The sequence below is a fragment of the Mercenaria mercenaria genome, chromosome 11 (genome assembly GCF_021730395.1).
Source record: "Mercenaria mercenaria strain notata chromosome 11, MADL_Memer_1, whole genome shotgun sequence".
In the NCBI taxonomy this organism is placed as follows: domain Eukaryota; kingdom Metazoa; phylum Mollusca; class Bivalvia; order Venerida; family Veneridae; genus Mercenaria; species Mercenaria mercenaria.
Window position 1 is genome coordinate 18,739,428 of NC_069371.1, and position 24,803 is coordinate 18,764,230.

At 35.2% G+C, this 24,803-nt stretch overlaps 1 protein-coding gene and 2 long non-coding RNA genes across 3 annotated transcripts; 2 read left to right on the forward strand and 1 right to left on the reverse strand.

The window, feature by feature from the left end:
* Positions 1-2,623: 2,623 nt before the first annotated feature.
* LOC128547048 (citrate synthase, mitochondrial-like) lies at positions 2,624-24,354 on the forward strand. The gene is made up of 6 exons (XM_053518680.1): positions 2,624-2,747; positions 14,121-14,162; positions 18,030-18,137; positions 19,349-19,469; positions 20,428-20,699; positions 24,136-24,354. The coding sequence occupies exons 1-6, from the start codon at positions 2,700-2,702 to the stop codon at positions 24,337-24,339; spliced, it is 795 nt and encodes a 264-aa protein (XP_053374655.1). The 5' UTR covers positions 2,624-2,699; the 3' UTR covers positions 24,340-24,354.
* LOC123523352 (uncharacterized) lies at positions 3,840-10,993 on the forward strand. The gene is made up of 3 exons (XR_006681080.2): positions 3,840-9,267; positions 9,885-10,133; positions 10,681-10,993. It is a non-coding gene; the product is annotated as an uncharacterized LOC123523352 (long non-coding RNA).
* LOC128547050 (uncharacterized) lies at positions 11,506-13,177 on the reverse strand. Its single transcript, XR_008366284.1, has 2 exons — positions 13,107-13,177; positions 11,506-12,553 (listed from the first exon to the last, which is right to left on the reverse strand). It is a non-coding gene; the product is annotated as an uncharacterized LOC128547050 (long non-coding RNA).
* Positions 24,355-24,803: the final 449 nt, after the last annotated feature.

The window sequence follows — 24,803 nt, forward strand, 5'->3', positions numbered from 1 at the left end:
GCTTTAAAACTTAATTACTAACAAACTTTCTGTTACGGAAAAACTTGAGAATTTGCTGATTTTACTACTTTTTACGATGAAAATTGTAAAGCGTTTGTCACGCTTTTACTCCAGGTAAACTGTCTTGATTATAAGTATCTATATTTTGAAGTCATTATTCACTACTTCAGCTATAGCGCTATTGGTTACGACGACGGGTGAATGTCTTTATTGCCGCGGCGGTCCGGGGTTCGATTCCCGACGCGGTCATCTTTTTTTCTTGATTTGGGGTTCGATTCCCGACGCGGTCATCTTTTTTTCTTGATTTGGAACCTTTAAAATATGTTAGAAACAAAAATTCATATTCTAATGTTCATAATATGATCAAACTTCAATTTGAAAGAAAGATTATTTTTTAGCCAAATCTGGAGGCATGCTGCTTTAATATCTATCCAGCTCATAAATATAACTACAACCCACGAAAAACACGTGAAAATGCGTAACATGCCGTTACTTCAGAGGGATAGCTTTTTCTCAGTATTTGTTTGCAGTTTGAACAGGGTTGATGCAATAAGATAAGCACATATACGTATCTGTTACTGGATACCTAGTTTGTCGCACAAGAACTTTGTAGCTCGTGTTGTATGTTGGAGTATATGCGACGTAAAATAAAGCTTACCTTTACCTTTAACCTTTTGTGTTCCGAAACATATTTATTAACATCAGTACATACTGTATGTCATCCTTACAAAGCAACTAAGGAAAGATAAGAATGATCGGAAGACAAGTCATATAGAAGTCTTCTCCTTCTGCATATAAAACTGCACGGGCAATGGCATTATAAAGGTAAAACGCAATTCAATGTTTTCTTTGAACCATTGAGGGTTCTTTTTACCAAATGATCGATTTGGAAATGCAAAACTGCGAGGCTGATTGGCCTTTTATATTTTTATATAGAAGCTGTAATACTTGTTTATTTTACTAGATCTGTAAAATCTACGAGGATTTTTCTACATTTTATGCGTTGAATTTAATCATTATGATTGGTGCCTTTAGTTTTCAAACAACATGTTTAAGTGTCAAAAATATTTAATTTAATATATTTTATGTAGGCCTAAAGACATCTAAAGATCCCGATTTGCATTTGTGTTTTACTCAAGATACTTTCCTCTGTTGGGAGAATTTGAGACACAACATTAATTGCAATTAATTGCAATTTTGGCAGTAAACAATTAAAAACGATTAACTTTCATTAATTAAACTAATGTATTGCCTATAATCCGAGTCTGCGGGGCGTGAAAATACGGCGACCTTGGTCGTTGCGGATTATCGATTTTGTACAATACCCGGTCACCAAGGTGATCTAGCAAGGTGTCGGTGATATGACAAGATTCTGCGTACATATCAGTCGCCGATGCACTTCATGATAAATGCAGCGCCGTAGCTACACTGAGGCAAACCGAGGCAGTTGCCTCGGTTAAAATTTGAGAGGCAAAAACAAAAGAAGAGTAAAAAGTAGGCCTTTCACACTGATGAAAATTTCAGTTATAAAAGTTCAGAGAAGTATATTAATATCATGAGAATATAACATAATATATCTGCCTCATGACATCATTGAGGCAAGGTGAGGCGGAAATCCTAACAGTCATATTGATAGCCTTGTCCACGCCCAAAAAAGACCAGTGACGTCCTGGGGAAAAATCCGGGAGGCATGCCCCCGGATCCCCCTAGGTTGCCTCGGTTGAAATTTGTGTCTGGCTACGGCACTGAGGAAGACCGCTGTATTTATTTTCAATTATATTTTCTAGCCTTTTCAAAATTTACGAGTTCGGAATATTGGGGCGGCGGGCGCCGCCCCTGCCGCCCCAGCTCCTACGCCCTTGACTGGCCTAAAATATTATCAGCCTAACAAGCTTTATTACTACCTAGACATTTAGATGTCCGTACAATCTCTTCAGCGGATATAGGTCTATAAAGTTCTTCGAATGATGCACTGTTGCTTTCCGATGCTAAAAATGTTTTAACAAAGTCATCACACTCAATATTTGTTTCACGTTGGTTGTGGTCGGAGGAGAGACCTTTAAAATGCTCATAGAAAGAGTCATCTGTTATTTGCTCGCCTCGACTTGCAGAAGATTTCTGTCTAAATGTCTTCGGAATTCACGCGGCGGTTTATGTTTCGTTGTATTTAGGGATTGGGCAAATATTTTATTAAAATTGTTTTTACATTTACGGCAATAATATTTATAGTCTTTCTTCTACATATAAACGTTCATTCTTGTGTCATCATTTGATTTATATTGATACATATATCATAATTTTGTGAAAGCAACACAGGAAATGATAAGAATGGAAGACAAGTCTTTTAGAATTATTCTCCTTAGTGTAAGATATAAATTGAAGAAGAAGATGTGTATGATAATCGGACCATGATAATCTCTTTATATTTCAGGTATCCCTTTTGGCATTTTAACCAAAGAGCTTTAAATATAATTTTATACTTTTTTTGTTTTAACTCTTTAGTCCTTTTTATTTTCCGTGAAATATTGTTTTTCGATCGAACACTATGAATATCACGTAAATGTTTACCTTGACATTGATGAAGTTGAGGACGAAAGATGAATATAATTAATGACGAAAATAAATCGTCACGTGATCTTTCTGTGACGTCACTTCCACGGACACCGGTATTTTACTGGAGCACGATATTTTTGTTGAAAATGTCGATGTTTCGCAATTCCATTGTGAAACTGGTAGCAAGCCATCAGGTGATGTGTCTTTTACATTTGAAATAACTTGTCAGAGTTGCATGCTGTGTTTTTAATGTTTCATGTCTTTAAAGTGGGCGAAGGCCAAGGACGATTAGTTAAATTTAGTGGGTGGAGAATAGGAAGGACTGTAAACTTGCTTCACAATTTTTGTAGAAAGTGTCACTATGTTTATTTGAACCCAGAAGTTTAAGACTTCTCTGCCCTTGCCATTAGTGTGCTTTTTTGTGAAAATAGTATTGAATAATTCTTACTGTTCACATGTAGAGAAAAATGCAGCAAGGTCATTTCACAGGAGTCTGAAATTCTATCAATAAGACCATAGAAGTCTGTCTTTACAAAAAATACCCCCTATATATATAAAATAAACACCAGGAATGAAACGTCAAAAACCCAGGGTCCCCTGAAAATAAGCACGGAATGCAGGGTGATCGCAATGTAGTGAGCGTGGTGAAGAAATAACACTAAAATACACCTACCACACTCGACAGTATTCAAATCTGATACACTTCACGAGAGTAATCAGACATTTTCTGAGATTTTCCAAGATTTTCAGCTTTCGCCGAAGCCATTCGCTGACGTCACAACAACAACAACAATTACAGCGCCGGGATAAAATTAGAAAGTAGCAATTCCCGTACTGTCTTACCTTCAAATTACATCACACACATTTTCATATTTCTCTACTCATATAAAAAAGTCTTTGTACACCAAGAATCAAATGTTACTACTGAAATTCAGGTATTCCGCTGCATCAAAAAATGGATTATCCCAAGAGTAACCTCCCTTTACGGGTTTTCCCAATCAAATTTTGTAAATTATCTTTTTATTGCAAAAGATATCTAGGGGATATTATAGACTGATATTAACATATAAATATTCTAATACTTACTTACTTGATGTACAAATTTTAAAGGATAAAATAAGTATTTTATCTTTATCTCGGCGCTGTAATTGTTGTTGTTGTTGTGACGTCAGCGAATGGCTTCGGCAACAGCTGAAAATCTTGGAAAATCTCAGAAAATGTCTGATTACTCTCGTGAAGTGTATCAGATTTGAATACTGTCGAGTGTGGTAGGTGTATTTTAGTGTTATTTCTTCACCACGCTCGCTAAATTGCGATCACCCTGCCAGTGATTTTTTTACTTTTTTTGGCAACAGCCCATACCTTTTCAATTGGGAATTTTTAGCGCGATAAACTTCAAAATTGGGAAAAATGAACAAACCTTAATAAAGAAATCATTTTGAAAAGTTTAATTTTAAGGTAAATTTATTTCATTCAAATATGCACTGAGGTTGAACAGACAGTACAGACAGGTTATTTTCTGATGTCACAGGATCTGATAGCTCAGATAGCTTAGGGTCACCATGAGCTTCTGTTGATTTCTGAGGGTCATTTTGTGGGGACTCAGATTTCTTGTACAGATCACTTTGCTTTTCTGACGTTTGATTTGAATTTAATTTCTCTTTAACTTTACCAAAAGATGCTCGAATGACCGGAGTACCGATGACGTGTTTAAGTTTTATTTTTCTTATTATAATATTTGGAATTATGCAACATTTTTCGATAATTTAGGTAAGTTTATAACAATTTTTTTTCCCGACTAATTTTGACGCATGAAAAAGCATTTAGCGACCGTGATGAAAGTCATACTAAATGCCATACTATGGCATGACCCGTTTTATGTAAACAACACGTTTCGAGTTGGCAACAAAATTCTGCGAATAAACCATAATTAGAGTCGGAATTTTTATGATTATTTGCATCGTTTTAGTTCAACATTCACAAGAAATCAATCTAATTGGGAAAAATCATCTTGTTTTGGGGAATTTTTAAGCATTTTTTTGGAATTTTGACCATTTTTGTCAGTTGGGAAGACGCCGAATTTCGGAGTCAAATCGGCACAAAAAAAATCACTGCCTGCGTTCCGTGCGTATTTTCAGGGGACCCTGGGTTTTTGACGTTTCATTCCTGGTGTTTATTATATATATATAGAGGGTATTTTTTGTAAAGATAGACTTCTATGGTCTTATTGATAGAATTTCAGACTCCTGTGGTCATTTTATACTAGGCAATGTCTAAACTAGCTAAAAAATCAGCTCAGCGTTATGGGTCTCTTGAGCTGAAAAAAATCTCTTATTGAAATCTAATTAGAAATTGTGCCAGATGTCTAACATGCAAAAATTTCATCAGATGAAATGCAGCGAACTCGCCTTGTACTTTAAAATATTTCTAATCAATTTTTCTTTTGATCTGGCATAAAATAAACCATGCAACATAATTTGGACACAATAGGAGGGATCGTGTTTGTATACAAATCTCTTGTATTTTCTATTCTTAGAACTGATAAGACAAATATCGGGTGGGCAGACACCGAGGGTCCATGATTTTTTGTAAACAGTAATGTTTTTCTAACGGCTTAAACTTTCTTAAAAAAAACGAATGATATCAATAATCTTTTGATCAATGGAAAGAATATAAAACAAGCAATTTATTGATTACTCTTAATTATCATTTCGAAATAAAATGGATTTATTATGAACGCTTAACTTACAGTGTTTTTTCTAAAAATTTGGAGCGTCCCTACGCCGCTATTAAAATCATACAGGGCTCGAGATAAGATGCGTAATAGCGTAAATTACGCTTTGAAATAATGCATATACGCATGTCTGTTTATTTTTTAGCGTATAAAAACGTACATAAAATTACAGAAACACATGCAATGACTTCTTATTAGGGTAAACAAAATCTAAATTGTCTGGATGCTTTACATAACAGAGCACGATCTGCATTCATTCTGCCACATTGAACGTACACAGGCATTGAATGGTAACTCTATAAACCTATGTGAAACTATATAATACACTTAATGTGTGCGCAAATCAAATTGTTAGGAATTAATATTGATGGTAAGGTAGTGTATTTTAAAGCAGTGTCGATTTAAAATATCAACTTCTGGTGTGGAGTAAAGAACAACATGTTTCTTTCTAAGAATGTATGTAGTGAACAAACGTGCTAGACATTCTTTTAACCAACAATAAATGATTTCCAAAACATGGTTAAAGGTATATTGAATAATCTATTGGATTAGGCAGTTAGTGTGAAGCCAAAGCAAGTCAATGGGAAAAAAAGAAGCAAAAACTTGAATGCTGAATTGAAACTCAGGGGTCACGCTGTCAATCACCACTTGAGCCATTTGCGGCAAAAAATTAAATGTGGGTCCGAAATTTTCTAATGGGCGAAAATGGCCCGAAGCTATCTGTCTGCAAAACTACGAATATTGCCAGTTTTACGAACCAAAAGGTGTGAAAAATCGATAATCTGTGTAGACACAACATCCGTTATTGAAAGGGAGGGAGCCACTTCGCAATTTTTTTATTTGATCAGGCAGTTAATTGGCGATAATTAGATTATTGAATAACAAACTGGATAATTATAATCACCATTTTGTGCACCTGATACGATTTTATGAGCAGTCGGCCGTTAGACAAATTTTCTATGATTGCCGAGGGTTAGTTTGGGCAAAAACAAATAAAAATGCTTTAGACAAGCAGTAATTGTAGGTATTGAATAGCTATGGTGATAGAAAAGCAGTAAAACGTAGGTATTTTATCAAATATTTAATTCCAACTTACGTTTTCCGAATTTGTCACCCGTTTTCGCGACCGTGATTTTCGGATATTTCTGTCATTTCTGACGAGATTTTTTAGTGCAATAAAAAGCCAATAAAAAGTCTACATTTAAGAGAAATATGACAACTGTTGCAAAAGGAGCTCTTACTTTGAAGTATTTTTCAAGAATAAAACATGCGAAGGACCCCACCCACTTGTAGGCAATGTGCAAAATAAGACATTGTTTTTTTTAAAACATTTTTTTTTCTTTTTTGACATCTTTATTTTAAATGTGATTTTCAGAATTTTTTTATTAAATGGCAGATGTTTATAAAAATGATAATTTTAGAAATTAACACAAATTGATTTTTCTAAATAGCTTTTTAAAGGGTTACTAAGAAATATGTTTTAAAATGGTTATTCATTTTAAAAAGATATTTAAATGAGAAAATATGAAAATCGTAAGCATTTCAAAACTTTTTGAATTTTTAAAATCCATAAATGAGCGAAAAAGTTATTAAAAATTAAAAATTCTGATCCCATACAAAACAGGTGTTAATGCGTGACGTCACGGCGATCTCTCCTTTAAGTTATACACACAAGTTTCATGGGTACACCTGTCTGCAATATTTTGTTCGCCATTGCAGTTGTGACCTGATCAGGGTACTCTTCATTTTGAAAAACAAATAGGAGCTATAGAACTTAAACCTTCTAACTAACCTAAGGTATGTTTTTCATTAATTTTTGTGAAAATGGTTATGTTGATAAATCAGTTTAATCCATAAATATGCAAAATTTTGATCTTGATTTTCAAATTAACCATGTGCTCTGAACTTTTTCATGATGTCATCACTTTTTCACCAGAGACTGTGAGATACTGCAATTCGACACTGGTTAGCAGTGTTTTCCCTTGACTTTTGAAAATGAGGGTCATTGTGACCCCCAATATTTCACATCTGGGGGTCATTTCCAAATTTTGGGGGTCATACAGATATACTTTTAGTACTTTGAATAAAACTTTGTTTTACTTATACTAGTGATTATACAGATTGAAGTGTTTCCTCATATTTGTCACTGAATAAAATGCCGGGATAAAGATAGCTGATAGTTGACTTTTTACTTATATATGTGCTAAAATAGGTTTTAAAATAGGTTTTAGTATTTTTTACCAGGCAGTGTTATAGTAGAAACTGGTGATTTGAACCGTTGGTCCTACTGTACTTGCTGCCGAGAACGTCATGAACATCGTCAGCCTGCTTTGCTTTAGAGCCATTTTTGTTTCTAATAAACAGCAGACTGATACTACTGATACTAGTAGCGAGTAGTGATAACAACTGTTACAAAGTGTTAATCAGTCAAAGTATCAGACTGGGTATTAAATTTGTGAAATGTGAATCGACACAAATATAGAATATTGGTGACGCAGTCTGCATATAATCTTGAAACTGAAAGTAAATTTTCAGAAAATCACTCTTTGTACATGCTGTAAACAAAATTGGCCTGATTTAGATTTTCAAGAAATTGCGTCCACCTTGATGCACAGAATTTATTTTTACGGGTCATTTCTCAGAAAAGTGCGACTATGACTCAGGATTTGTGCGTCAGGGAAAACCCTGGGTTAGTTAACCAAATCAGGGGGTTTCGCCATAACTTTATTAATAGACGTGACCCTCAGAAAATAAAAATAGCGTCAGTTAAGTTATGGTAGCCAGAAATAGGCAGCGTCTGCCCATTCAGTAACTGGAGATCCAGCCTGCACTCTAGCCGTCTAGGAAACAGATGCCTAGCCTATTCTCTAGAGTTTTTCTAGGTGTCCAGTAATAGTTTCCTCTTGGTTGTTGTAATCAGTTAATTAAAAAAAAATTGTGCTTCCCAAAAGGCAAAGGGCAAACATATAGTTGCCGCTTTGTCTGTCTGTCTGTCACACTTTTATCCGGAGTATAACTTGAAAAGTATTAATGACATTTGATTTGAGTCTTTTTCAGGTAAATTGCAACATCAGCAGGGTTTCCCATTCATGTAAATATGTACGTTTTCCACGTATAAATTTTGATCTGAAACATACAGAAAATTGCTCCAGTACGTATTTTCACGCAACCAAATTGCCAACCAGGAAGATGCTAAATTGTTCTATATCACAATAACAGCGAACTTACAATGTAATCGATCTGAAGTAGCTGAAAAATGAACAGTTTGTGGAATTCCAGTGTCTATTTTTAGTCGTGTCTGCAGGGCTTGAGCAAGGGAGCGACTTGAGCGAAATAGTCGCTTTGTAGCTCCCCACTTCGCTCTAATCTTAGTTTCTTACATCAAAGCTAAATTCACACACCTCCATTTATCTTGACACTTGACTGGAATACACGAAAGCATAATTTAAGCCCCGCCTTCTTCAGATTACTGAGAAGTGCAAAGGTGACACTTGTTTTGTAAACTGACTGTTGATAAACAAAGCAGTAGGGATTTATATTACATAAGCTTACACATTCTTTTTTGACCTTTAGAAGGTATCTTACCGTGACCGGCTCGAGTAATTTCCTTAAATCCACGTAATTTTACTCCTATTTTTCAAAACCCAAACTTTAGAAACATAATATTATCACTGACACTTCCTGTGAATAGAATAATGTAACTTTCAGTTAGGCAAATTTTTGAGACACCAGCATATCAAAGAGACACCAGCTGATCAAAGAAGAGGTGTATTCTGTCACTGTGTGATGTCATAGTGATGTCACTGCTATTGACATGTATTTAATTCATATACTTGGTATTTAAAGTGACTGACTTTGAGTGCAGGAGCTTGATTTATTTTTTGCTGATATAGAATTAACAGGGGTGGTATAGTACGTCATCAACAGGTGCGCGCAACACTTCCCGATGCGGCATTTTTGTGTCAAAACATCTCGATTCGGTGAGTAAACTTGCGATTATTACCTTGACAACTAATAGATTCGGAAATGACATATAGTCTAAAGTGCCCGCACATGCGTCTAGTTCATCGTTTACGTTTGCATTTTTCAAGAAAGCCTTCCGTTTAAGAGAACATTCGTGCACAATGCACTTCATGGAAATACTTCCCTATTCACCACACCATATTATGTTGCATAACAAGAGTTTACATGCATTTCTGATAAATCCAAGCATTGACGGGTGTTCTTTCATGGTAAACAGATGTCAGTGATACCTTGATTAGTCATTGGAATCTAAACTTTCCGAAAAATCAGTAAACTAAAATTTCGCCTTCCCGGTTCACCAACTGAATTGATGTCCTTCCCAGCTCACCGATTTCCAGCATGACTAACATCGGAATGGTGCTCATGTAAATGTGATCACACTTGCCTGGAAGTTCTATTAATTGGAATAGCTAATTGTTAGAGTGCTTGCACTAGATGGTCTGTAACCTTCATTTAAGCATTTGAAGATAGTACTTATTGAAAGAACGAGGCATATCTTGAACATATGTTGTATACTATAAACGTGCATATGTATGATATATGTTCTATCATGTCCTTATATTTGTTATTTTAGGTACATGAAAGATGAAAAAGGAAACAAAACTTCTAGTCTGCATCAATGGAATTGTCAATATATGTTAAAAAGGTTTGCTGAGTGATTGGCATGCAAGACATAATTGACGTATTATATTTTCCAAAAGCTGTACGACATAATATTGGAGAAGTGGAGAACATCCTCTAACGGAATTACCCCACAGACAAGGATTTCAACGCTAAATTAGGTCTCCGTACCAAACACGAATATGTCGGTTGCTGTTTGAAGGTATGGATATAAATTAGTCCAAATAATATTGTACTCGAGAGTTGAATATCGTTATATGTTTTTGACTTGTCGATATCCGCAGACAACATAAAATATCAAAATATAAAATAGGTCTACCCAAGGTTTCATTATTTAGACTAGGATATAAATAACTGATTTAATTTCAATAATTTTACAGTAGAGAAACCTTAATCAGGGGTATAGATAGATAGGCACTTCAACGCATGATAATATAAATAGAAAGTATTTTGGAAACCGTTAGTTAACTTGTTACTCTAATTATTTTTTCATGATAACTATATATGGCGTGTCATCGAAAATAGTCGAATATGATGGCTTTGATTCCGAACTTGAGTTCAAGGCAAGATTCTATGGGACAAATGCATTGATAATATGCTAAGTAAAGCAAAATTATATAGTTAAATTATTATCATGTGCTGTTTTTTAAAGGAGCAACCTTTTAATATATTTTTAAAGGTATAACGTCGCACCAGTGCAGTTTAGTTTTTAATGATATGCTACTATTTAATTTTGTTTAACGTTTCAGGGCCACGTGTTCATCACAATTGATCGGGAAAAATGAGAAATTACTGTATCGCGCCAAGGAAATGTTCTTATTAAGGGGTTTTAGATGTGCGCAGGGAAGGAACAAGAGTGACTGCAACCGAATTATAATTACCACGTAGCAGAATGGGACATCGATTGAATCTACACTAGAAAGCGGTTCAGGATTTAACATTTGACTAATGTTCAGATTTTGCTTGCAAATCTTAGTGCACCCAATTACATGTTAAAACTCGAAGTGAGCTTGAACAGTGGTAGAACAATTTTACTTGCAATGTTAAATTATTTTACTTTTCTTAAACTGTTTAGTTGTTGAAAATGTTGTTGTATAAAAGATTATTTAAAATAGGAAACTTTACTGATTTTTTATTTAAACCCTTACACAGTGGAAGCCATTGTGACATAAACATACGCACATACACTTTCAAGACATAGCAACATTTTCCTTGTTATCAGCTAATGTTATATATTTACACAAATCAACAAAAGTAGATTTATTACTTGATTGTAGCAATTCTAAATTTTATACACACTTATACGAGTATAATGATAACGTTTCATTAACTTTGGACGTAATTCTTTATAACTCAACATTTTAAAACTATGAAATTCACCTTAAATTTCATTAAGATCGCATATCTGACAAATTCGTTCCACATTGTATGCCTTAATTTTCTTCGATCAAGAAGTAGTGTACATCTCTATGTCACATATTCTCAACAACTGGTAATATTCAGACACGACAGGGAACCCTAAAATAATTACAAAACTTTTGTGGTAATTTTAGTGTAAAAGAAAAACGATAAAAGACTATTGGTAATTTATTATCACATATTCTAAAATGCACAATACCCTCAACAACATGGTTATTATGAAATTAAAGGTGTTTTATTTTAAATGGTCGTTTTTTTATCTACATTCTGAATAGACGACAGCAGCTTTTTGTGGAAAAAATGTCAAAGAATATGTCAACATCTATAGAGGAAGGAATTACACGGAAAAGAAAGCTCTGAATGTTATTGATAAGTTACCGTTAAAACCAATTATTGCCATGATATACACCATGTACAAGATTTGTAATTATGAAAATTATAAAAAGGTTGAAGTGGAGATGCACTGCCTATACTTCAAAATCAACAAAAATCAGAATATAATAACTCTTGAAACCATTAAACTGGAAAATGTTGAGGTTTTGCGCAACTACACTAATTATAACTCAGAAATTTCATTAAAACACACAAAAATTGATAAAGTGGCAATGTAGTATAATCTGTGAACGTTTATTGACCGAAGCATAGTTATAACAAGAATATTTAGTATTTACATTGTTGTGTTTTACCCGTTATGAGCATTAGTGTCAACGACATTTCATACAAAGTTTAATACTGCTGTTGCCTTTCATCAAAATCTGTCAAATGTTATTTAGAAGAAAGGAGAGGCACTGACAAGACTCTGTTACTTCAACACAGACAGACAAAACAAAACATGTTTCAATAAAAATTCACAATTGTTTGAAGGACACCATAGTCACGCAAAATCTGTTCATGGCTAAATGTTGACGGTAGTGGTCACACGTAACAGTGAGTTGTTTTAAACGGTGTCTGCACATATTGCCAGTGAGTGAACCTCAAACAACGACTACTTTTGTGGTCTTCATTTCTGACTTTTTCACAAACATCCACAACAAGCGTGTATTGATCTTTCTTCAATTCTGATTCTCATTTTATTCCCGAGAATGAATTACTATATGCAGTTTATGTTCATCTGTCTATGGATATCATACTGCTGAACCCTAAGTGTTTTGCTTCATAATTTAATTCTGATAAACAGAATATCTCTGGTGTTTCTGTTGTGATCTGAAAAAGAAAAAGTAAATCTTTCATAATATAGCCCTTGAAGGTAAATTAAGCACTGTTTTTACTGACATAAACGTTCATTGCTAAATACTATCTTTGCTGGTAAGGCAATCGAAGTACCATGCGTCAAAATAAATTGAAAGGCTACATATAATTAAGTCAAACACGATGCCACCCGGGCGGTGAACCGGGAAGTGCATCGTTTTACCTAGTGAACCGGGAAGGCGAAATTTTATATCACTGATTTCTTTGAAATTATAGATTCCGATAATTAATTAAGGTATCACTGACCTCAGTTTGCCATAAAAGAACACCCGTCAAGGCATTTAGTCATTAGAAATGCATGAAAACTCTTTTTATGCGATATAATATGGTGCGGTGAATAGGGAAGTGTTTCCATGAAGTGCATTGTGCTCGAATGTTCTCTTAAACGTAAAACTTTCTTGAAAAATGCAAACGTCAGTGATAAACTAGAGACACATGCGGGTACTTTAGACTATATGTCATTTCCAAATCTATTCGCTACCAATGAAATAATCGCAAATTTACTCACCGAATCGAGGTGTTTTGACATAAAAATGCCGCATCGGGAAGTGTTGCGCGCACCTGTTGATGACGTACTATACCACCCCTGATTAAGTTATTAACTTTTTTAAATTGTTTTCATATTTAAAGGGTTTTCTTGATCTGGGCAATCATTGCAAGAGTGAAAAAAAAACACTTGAATTTGCAGTTTAAGCACATTAGATTTACAAGGTTTAAAATGATAAGAAAACAGAACCACTGACATTTTCAGTGAATTTGTTATTTACTTTAAATTAATAAACAAAGACCTAAAATCTCTCCACTTCTCCCTAATCTTAGCTGAGGGAGAAGTGACTTCTCCCTAAAATCTTAGCCTAGCTTAAGCCCTGGTCTGGTGTTACTCGACTGCTTCCGTGTAAATAATTAACGCGCAAGTTTTAATAGAAAATTATAGAGACAGTCTAGCACGTGGTAATTTTTGAGTGACGTAATCGATTGCTGTTTGCATATGCGAGAACAATGAACCAAACTATGGAATTACTTACAGTTCACCATATCCTGTAATGCGACATTTTGTCTTTGTGAAATTTCTGTTTGTCAATATTTGTCTTGGCCTATTTTCCATACAGCAGTAACAATACTGAAATGCCTTTAAATAGTTACAGTAACTTCATCTGTAATCCATGAAATTTTTTACACAAATAATGATCAGAATCTGATGTACTTTAGCAATATATTATGTAAAGTATAATGTCATACTTTCTTTGAAAAAAAAACTAATTCATAAACAAACTGATTACTGGATGCCTAGAAAACCCCTAGATGACAGGACAGGCTAGACATCCTGTACGGTATGAATGGGTAGCTAGATAGCAGGGTACCTGACAGACAGACACTTCCCATTTTAAATGATATTTATAATAGCAAGTGTCTAGCGGTCTCATGTCTTCTTAATGGGTAGTAAGTTTATGATTGTTCTGGTATAACACTGTGTGTTTATATGAGGAAAAACCTTGTTATAAAGTTCTCATTCTTCTTTCAGGGTTTGGTGAGCAACTGCAGATATGCTACAGCAGCAAGCACAGTAGGTGTCATCTAGATTCAATGCTTTTAAGTATCTCCCTAGCATTAGTTGTTAATAGTGGAGTACCATTGTAAATTTCATAAGCTTTTAAACTATAAAAAATGCATAAATATAAATAAAAAAACCTAAATAATCTTTACTGTTTAGAACTCTTGAACAGTGAATATATATAGTAATATAATTAGGAAGTAAGCATAAGTTTTTAGCTCACCTGAGCACAAGGTGCTCATGGTGAGCTCTTGTGATCACACTGTGTCTGTCATCCAACCGTCAAGTCGTCCGTCCGTCGTCAACATTTGTTTTTAGCTCACCTGTCACAAAGTGACAAGGTGACCTTTTGTGATCGTGCAGTGTCCGTCGTCCGTCCGTCCGTGCGTGCGTCCGCCCGTAAACTTTTGCTTGTGACCACTCTAGAGGTCACATTTTTCATGGGATCTTTATGAAAGTTAGTCAGAATGTTCATATTGATGATTTCTAGATCAAGTTCGAAACTGGGTCACGTGCCATCAAAAACTAGGTCAGTAGGTCTAAAAATAGAAAAACCTTGTGACCTCTCTAGAGGCCATATATTTTACAAGATCTTCAGGAAACTTGGTCAGAATGTTTACCTTTATAATATCTAGGTCAAGTTCGAAACTGGGTCACATGCCATCAAAAACTAGGTCAGTAGGTCTAAAAATAGAAAAACCTTGTGACCTCTCTAGAGGCCATATATTTCCCAAGATCTTCATGAAAATTGGTCAGAATGTTCACCTTGATAATATCTAGGTCAAGTTCGAAACTGGGTCACATGCCTTCAAAAACTAGGTCAGTAGGTCAAATAATAGAAAAACCTTGTGACCTCTCTAGAGGCCATATTTTTCATGGGATCTGTATGAAAGTTGGTCTGAATGTTCATCTTGATGATATCTAGGTCAAGTTCGAAACTGGGTCATGTGCGGTCAAAAACTAGGTCAGTAGGTCTAAAAATAGAAAAACCTTGTGACCTCTCTAAAGGCCATATATTTCATGAGATCTTCATGAAAATTGGTCAGAATGTTCACCTTGATGATATCTAGGTCAAGTTCGAAAGTGGGTCACGTGCGGTCAAAAACTAGGTCAGTAGGTCAAATAATAGAAAAACCTTGTGACCTCTCTAGAGGCCATATTTTTCATGGGATCTGTATGAAAGTTGGTCTGAATGTTCATCTTGATGATATCTAGGTCAAATTTGAAAGTGGGTCACGTGCCATCAAAAACTAGGTCAGTAGGTCAAATAATAGAAAAACCTTGTGACCTCTCTAGAGGCCATATTTTCCATGGGATCTGTATGAAAATTGGTCTGAATGTTCATCTTGATGATATCTAGGTCAAGTTCGAAACAGGGTCATGTGCGGTCAAAAACTAGGTCATTAGGTCTAAAAATAGAAAAACCTTGTGACCTCTCTAGAGACCATACTTGTGAATGGATCTCCATAAAAATTGGTCAGAATGTTCATCTTGATGATATCTAGGTCAAGTTTGAAACTGGGTCACGTGCCCTAAAAAACTAGGTCAGTAGGTCAAATAATAAAAAAACCTTGTGACCTCTCTAGAGGCTATACTTTTCATGGGATCTGTATGAAAGTTGGTCTGAATGTTCATCTTGATGATATCTAGGTCAAGTTTGAAACTGGGTCAACTGCGGTCAAAAACTAGGTCAGTAGGTCTAAAATTATTAAAATCTTTTGACCTCTCTAGAGACCATATTTTTCAATGGATCTTCATGAAAATTGGTCAGAATTTTTATCTTGATAATATCTAGGTCAAGTTCAAAACAGGGTCACATGAGCTCAAAAACTATGTCACTATGTCAAATAATAGAAAAAACGACGTCATACTCAAAACTGGGTCATGTGGAAGGAGGTGAGCGATCCAGGACCATCATGGTCCTCTTGTTAAACAACATCTCCTCCATAACCACTGAATGGATTTTGATAAAACTTGGCATTGATGTTCCTTGGATGGTCTACCAAAATTGTTCAAACGGTTCTGCTTGGTTGCACATAGGGGCTGCAGAGCTAAAAATAGAAAAATCTTTAAACAACATCGCCTCCTAAACCGATGGTTAGATTTTGAAATAATTTCACACAAATGGTCCTTATGTCACTCTCTACCAAGATTGTTTAAATTGTACTGATTCGTCAATAAACATGGCCGCTAGAGGGCATGATCACTTTTCCCTGTGTGTATATAGTGGAAACTTTAAAAATCTTCTCGTATGTAACTGCTTGCCCTATTTTAGAATAATTTTACACAAATGGTCCTTGTGTGACCCTCTACCAAGATTGTTCAAATTATTTTGATTTGTCAAAAAACATGGCCGCCAGAGGGCGTGGTCACTTTTCCCTATATGTATATAGTGGAAACTTTAAAAATCTTCTTGTGTGAAACTGCTAGCCAGATTTTAGAATAATTTTACACAAATGGTCCTTGTGTGAACCTATGTTATTATTATTATAATACCAGAACCTCTACCAAGATTGTTCAAATTATTTTGATTCATCAAAAAACATGGCCGCCAGAGGGCGTGGTCACTTTTCCCTATATGTATTTAGTGGAAGTTTTAAAAATCTTCTTGTTTGAAACTGCAAGCCTGATTTTAAAATAATTTTACAGAAATGGTTCTTGTGTGACCCTCTACCAAGATTGATCAAATTATTCCGATTCGTCAAAAAACATGGCTGCCAGAAGGCGTGGTCACTTTTCTTCTCTGGATCAATATTAGCTAGAACCTTGATATTTGGCGTGTGATATCAGATTTGTAATGTCTACCATAATTGTTCAAATTATTGCCCTAGGTTCAAAAGTGTGTGTGTCCTGTATATAATATAGGCTAACATAGAAGAAACCTAATTCTGTCCTCATAAAAACACACTTGAAGCCTTGTACACAGGTGAGAGCTTTAGGGTCAATGACCCTCTTGTTTTATTATATGCTCGTTTGGTAAAAAAGGAGGTATTATGTGATGATGTTCCCATCCGTCATATTTTGTGGAGCATAACTCATTGAAGTATAACCATTCACAGAACACATGAACAAGGTCTGTAGGTCAAAGATCATCATCAAGGTCACAAATTGAGCTCAAAGATCAAATCGAGGGCTTAGAGCGAAACTGGTCTATCTGCTTCTATTTCTATATACAGATAGACCAGTTTCGCTCTAAGCCCTCGAAATGGGCATGACTTTGGTCTGTAGGTCATAGGTCAGTGTCACTTATTGAATTCAGATCTGTCCTTTGTATTTTGTGTTCAGCACACAACATGAAAACTATTCAAGATATTTTTTACTTTAAACTTGGATTGGGTGGTGATGAGGTTTTTTGAGGAGTGCAGCAATCCACATTTCTTTCCCCAGCCCCAAACCACGTTGGTAGATCAAAGGTCATGGTTACAGCAAGGTCAAATTTTATCCCTTTGTATATTGTATCGAGAGCACAACTTCAAAACTTTTCAAGGTATTAAATTTAATTTTGGAATGAAGATGGGTGGTGATGAAGTGATTTTAGGAGTGCAGCAATCTACATTAATCCCCCTCCCAAACCCCCCAGCCCCGGACTCATTACCATACCATATTACATCCCTCCCCCCCCGCCCCCCCTGCCAAGCACACACACACCCCAAAAAATCTTTAAATTTTACTTCCTGCTTTGATGTAGAATATTTTGGGTGTATAATGCCCTGCTTTGGGGCACTCTTGTTTTGTTGTATTTTGCAAAGATTCTTAGTAAGGAATGCGTGCCATTGTTTACATGTTTTTTAAAGAAAACAATTTCAACTTGCATCTTCATCATGAATAATTTTCTGAATTTGAAAAAAAAAATCACTAAATAGCCTCTCTGTTTTACAGAACCTGAAGGCAGTTCTAGCCAATCAGATTCCAGAGAAACAAGAGGAAGTGAAAAAGTTCAGGAAGGAATATGGATCAACTAAGGTTGGAGAGGTCACAGTTGATATGGTAAGTAAATCAGTGTGTTGTTATTATTAAAGTAAAAAAGGCAGGAAATGCATGAAAGTAAAGAAGACTCATCAGGATAATGCCATTTGAGTGGAGGGAACAGGGTGATCCGTAATGTATGATAACTTAACTTTAATAACTTTTTCAGTTTTTGCGATAGTGAAATGGTTCAGCACTTGTTAGAAAGCTAATTGGCCCAAGTTTTTATTAGACAGGTAGAATGATTGCATGCAACGTCAACGTGACATCAATGACGTCATGTTTTCATTGTTTCTGAAAATTTGGAAGTCAGATTATTTCCCTGAAGGCTTAACTTTGAATGGCCCCCTCACTCACTAGACTTAAATCCATTAGATTTCTTTTTATGGTGATTTCTAAAAGAAAGAGTCTATTCTCCCAAGCCAGACACGTTACTGGATTTGAAGGATTCTATTCGCCGTGAAATGCGCAATATCAGTTTGCGAAGACACCATCAGGAACTTTCGACCTCGTTCACAGCTCATTTTGCAAAATCGAGGGGGACATTTTGAACATCTATTGTAACTGAAGAAAGTGACATATGAAAATGATGTTTATGTGTAAAAAAACTTACATGTGTATGCTTATGTAATATATATTACAATATAGAATATTGTAAAAACTGACAAAGTTATTAATAAAGTTACTTATGTTATCATATATCAAGTATGAAACTATGGTTAAACTGACCTTTAGCAAAGTTTGACGATTCCTGGTTTTAGGCTTTACCTATCTTTTTATGAAGTTTCACTGTTATCCAAAAGGCAGAGGACTCTTACTATACAATTTTTATATTAAACAGTATTTACATTAATCTCAATTTTGACACCATGGACAGATTGTTGAAATTGAAAAAATTTTCCTGTCCCTTAAAGTATGTTTTGATGTTTTAGACATGTCTGTTAAAACTCTTCAGTATACTTAAACTAGACTGTACTGTATATACTACAGACTAGGCATTTTCTTCTCATACACCAAAAGCCTAGTAAAATTTAAGCAAGTTAAGTTTATTGACTGGGTTAAGAGTATGATAGACTACAGAAATCTAACATACCTGAGTATTAGGCTTAACTGAACAGACCCTGCCAGAAAATAAGACTTCTGATCATCCTAAGGAATCCCTTGTAAGTATCAAACTTTGTTTCCATAGCTGCTGTTCTTATGCAATAAAATAATTCTTACTTTATTTGCAGATGTATGGTGGTATGAGAGGTATTCGTGGTCTCGTTACAGAAACTTCTGTCCTTGATCCCAATGAAGGAATCCGATTCCGTGGTTACAGCATTCCTGACTGTCAAGAACTCCTCCCAAGAGGTAAATTGCATTTTTCATAAGACCAGAATTTTCCCATTAGGTTGATATACAAAGTAGCACTAGATGACATTCTGTTAAATCAGAATAACAATGACAATGTCTGGCCAGTTGCTCAATGTAAATATTTTATGTCCTCAGTTTTAAAGTATTATGTTTGAACTAACCGTTTGTCACACCTTGTGCACTTAACTTCTCCTACAGTTTCTATCCAATCAAAATGAAACTTCGTACTGTACTTCATTAACATGAAGTAGACGTGCATATTTTCGTGACTTTCATGTCAAATTAATTTTTCTGGAGTTAATGGACATTTTCAGCTCGACTGTCCCTGGTGTCGGCATCACACATTGATTGCAAGTATGTGTAGCTATCATTTAAAGGCATATAGCTTTGAAACTTAAAACAGGGTTCATACGCGTCAGGGAAAAAAAATTTTTTTCAAGGTCAGGGAATTGTCAGGGAATTTTACAAAATGTCAGGGAAATTTTGAAATTTGGAAAATGTCAGGAAAATGTCAGGGAATTTTCTGATCTGGTTAGGCAACAATTTGTAAAGGTTAAGGCAGTTTCTTCAAATATTTCCTTTTTCATGAAAGCTATCACACTTACAACAATTAAAGCATAATTTTAAATTATATGCATATATTTATATTCTACATATTTTTCAAATTCCATATAGAAGAAACTGAAAGGGATTTGCACCCATTACCTCCTGAGCAAATCTGGTGATGGCTATATCTAATGATTCGATTCCCTTCTCTCCATTGAACCACTAAATGTGCACATTTTAAGATAACAAAAGTCATACTAGGTGACTTGGTTTGTATCGTACCGAACCAAAAAGTCAGGGAAAAATGCTTTCATGTCAGGGAAAAGTCAGGGAAATGTCAGGGAATTTTGTCTGAAAGAATGTGTATGAACCATGTAAAATAGACTTATACCTCTGAATAAATCCACAGGTAATGGAGGGACCGGTGAACAACCTTTACCTGAGGCTTTGTTTTGGCTGCTTTTGACTGGTGAAATTCCCACCCAACAGCAGGCTGATGCCATCTCTAAAGAGTGGAATGACAGAGCGGCCATACCCAACCATGTCACAACTATGTTGAACAACTTCCCTAGTAATCTCCACCCTATGTCACAATTCAGTGCTGCAATCACTGCATTGAACAGCGAGAGCAAATTTGCCAAGGCTTATCATAGTGGTGTGAAGAAGAGCCAATACTGGGAGGTAACTATCAAAGCAGAATATTTTTATTTTAGTCAAAACTTTATTTTTATATGGTTATAGAGAATATTTACATAATTATATTGTGTTAAATAACATTCTAGTTTAGTTTACTGTGACCAATTCTCTTTCAATGGTAAAGTAAAGTTGCACATCATGTGACATGATTGTGGAGCTGGAGCTGCAGTACGAAACCTATAGAATTCCATAGCTGAGTTCCAGTGGAAACAGTTATTTCTAAATACAATGTTTAATAAGAGCCAATTTTGACTTAACACAATTCACATACTTAATTTCTGTTTCTTACAGGTAGAGCTATTGCACTCACCCATTTGCCTGTGTCTGCATTCACAGCTGTGCCGGTGTCTGCTGCCCGATTTGTTAAATGTTGTATATAAGCTTATATGTCAGTAATCACTTGTGGCAATGGATTGAAACTTCACACACTTGTTCACTGTGATGATCTGACATGCAGTGCACAGATTCCATAACTGTTCTGCATTTTACAAAGTTAGTAGTCCCCTACAGGTTGAAACCAGTTTCAGGACTATTGGATTGCAATTTTCTGTTCGTCCGTCATTTCCGTCCATCTGTCTGCAATGTTATAATAATTTGTATATATCATGTATATAGTACAATATTGTTTATACCATATCATTGACAGATATCAGATCATTATGTTTTACTGCAGTAGAGAAAATTAGTTGCCTTCCAGTAGGGGACTTTGTATTGCATGGCAATACTTCATTCACTTGTTTTTCCTTTTTTAGCTCATCTGATTTTTTGAAAAAAAATGATGTGTTATTGTCATCACTTGAGCGGTTGTCGGCGTCTGCGTCGGCGTTGCCTGGTTAAGTTTTATGTTTAGGTCAGCTTTTCTACTAAACTATCAAAGCTATTGCTTTGAAACTTGGAATACTTGTTCACCATCATAAGCTGACCCTGTATAGCAAGAAACATAACTCCATCTTGCTTTTTGCAAGATTTATGGCCCCTTTTGTACTTAGAAAATATCAGATTTCTTGGTTAAGTTTTATGTTTAGGTCAACTTTTCTCCTAAACTATCGAAGCTATTGCTTTGAAACTTGGAATACTTGTTCACCATCATAAGCAGACCCTGTATAGCAAGAAACATAACTCCATCTTGCTTTTTGCAAGAATTATTGCCCCTTTTGGACTTAGAAAATCAGTTTTCTTGGTTAAGTTTTAAGTTTAGGTCAGCTTTTATCCTAAACTATCAAAGCTATTGCTTTAAAACTTGCAACACTTGTTCACCATCATAAGCTGACCCTATACAGTTAGAAACATAACTCCATCCTGCTTTTTGCAAGATTTATGGCCCTTTTGGACTTAGAAAATATCAGATTTCTTGGTTAAGTTTAATGTTTAGGTCAACTTTTTCTCTTAAACTATCAAAGCTATTGCTTTGAAACTTGCAACACTTGTTCACCATCATAAGCTGACCCTGTGCAGCAAGCAACATAACTACATCCTGCTTTTTGCAATAATTATTGCCCCTTTTGGACTTAGAAAAATTATTTTCTTGGTTGAATATTATGTTTAAGTCAACTTTTCTCATAAACTATCAAAGCTATTGCTTTAAAACTTGCAACAGTTTTTCACCATCATAAGTGGACACTGTACATCAAGAAACATAACTCTATTCTGCTTTTTGTAAGAATGATGGCCCTTTTTAGACTTAGAAAATCATGGGTAGGACAATATTTCTTTTATACAAAAAAAACCAGATGAGTGTCTGATTTTTTGAAAAAAAATGATGAGTTATTGTCATCACTTGAGCGGTTGTCGGCGTCTGTGTCGGCGTTGCCTGGTTAAGTTTTATGTTTAGGTCAGCTTTTCTCCTAAACTATCAAAGTTATTGCTTGAAACTTGGAATACTTGTTCACCATCATAAGCTGACCCTGTATAGCAAGAAACATAACTCCATCTTGCTTTTTGCAAGATTTATGGCCCCTTTTGTACTTAGAAAATATCAGATTTCTTGGTTAAGTTTTATGTTTAGGTCAATTTTTCTCCTAAACTATCAAAGCTATTGCTTTGAAACTTGGAATACTTGTTCACTATCATAAGCAGACCCTGTACATCAAGAAACATAACTCAATCTTGCTTTTTGCAAGTTTTATTGCCCCTTTTGGACTTAGAAAATCAGTTTTCTTGGTTAAGTTTTATGTTTAGGTCAGCTTTTATCCTAAACTGTCAAAGCTATTGCTTTAAAACTTGCAACACTTGTTCACCATCATAAGTTGACCCTGTACAGGAAGAAACATAACTCCATCCTGCTTTTTGCAAGATTTATGGCCCCTTTTGGACTTAGAAAATATCAGATTTCTTGGTTAAGTTTTATGTTTAGGTCAACTTTTTCTCTTAAACTATCAAAGCTATTGCTTTGAAACTTGCAACACTTGTTCACCATCATAAGCTGACCCTGTACAGCAAGCAACATAACTCCATCCTGCTTTTTGCAATAATTATTGCCCCTTTTGGACTTAGAAAGTCATTTTCTTGGTTGAGTATTATGTTTAAGTCAACTTTTCTCATAAACTATCAAAGCTATTGCTTTAAAACTTGCAACAGTTTTTCACCATCATAAGTGGACACTGTACATCAAGAAACATAACTCTATCCTGCTTTTTGCAAGAATGATGGCCCATGGGTAGGACAATATTTTTATTACACAAAAAAAAATCAGATGAGCGTCAGCACCCACAAGGCGGTGCTCTTGTTTTTTGTTGTATTCTGTTATCCCATTAAGTAATGATTAAGCATCATAGAGGGAGTGTTCTATGTCTCAGAATTGTTGCCGCTCTTTAGATTGTTTGTTTTAGATGACAAGGCTTTTTAACATTTTGACTGTTGCTGTCGTTTTTATTCTGTTCTTTCCTACCATATTTGACATATAACACATAAAAGAATTCATTTGTTTAGGATAACCTGACTCTCCTTGGCTAAAATTCCTTTCCTTACTGATTTTTTTCCTGTTTTGTGGCAAAATTTTCATAAGTTATGCAAAAACGGTGTTTTAAAGGGGAAATTATTTTTAAGGGCTCTTCTCAGATCTCAATTTAATAACACTTAAACCTCTCATTTCTGATCTATGTAACATTGGTATTTCTGATGACTGAATCAATTTTTTTTTAAAAAAGCAGGATTCATCTAACTGTAACCTTCAAAATTTGGAGAAACATTGTTTAGGCCTAAGACACATTTATGATTACATGTAGACCTAAAACAATGTATAGTAGAAGTTTGTTTTGATGGATTTCAACTGTTGGAACCAGTGATAGTGTTATTTTGAATGTATATATAGAGATATACACAGAGAGAGAGAGAGAGATATTGCCAATATGTAGGGAAAATTAATCCCTAGTTGCAGAAATTTCTGATTTTCACTGATACTGTATTTGGTGTATATTTACAGTACGCCTATGAAGATTCCATGGACATGATTGCAAAGCTACCCACTGTTGCATCCATTATTTACCGTAACTTGTACAGAGAAGGCAGCTCTGTAGGTGCCATAGACCCAAAGAAAGACTGGAGTTGGAACTTTGCCACAATGCTGGGATATGATAACGCAGATTTTGTAGAGCTTATGAGATTATACCTGACAATACACAGGTAGAATATTTTCAGAATTCATTTCACAATTTTAAAGTCACTTATGCTTTAAAATAATTGTTTTCTTGTATTACATTATGCCTTTTTATGCCCCGAAGGGAGGCATATTAGTTTTCAACTGTCCGTCCGTTCGTTAGTTCGTTCGTTCGTCACAACGTTAACTTTTTGCATGAAGGCACTTTACTCGCAAACCACTGCACCCAGGACCTTCAGACTTCACATGCTGATAGTACACGGGGACCCCGTTATAATGCTGTCGTCGGGGTCCAAGTTTTGAGACCCGCGGATCTAGCGGGGTTAAATTTATAACGCGGGTTGATCGTATCAGCGGTATACGCAATACCCCACCCACCGGTAACTTATTTTGGACACTGTTTTATGTTAATAAGAAATGAGAATCGTATAAACGGGACATTTATTTACCTTAAATGCTACTGAAAAATACATTAAAAGAATTATAATGCTGTG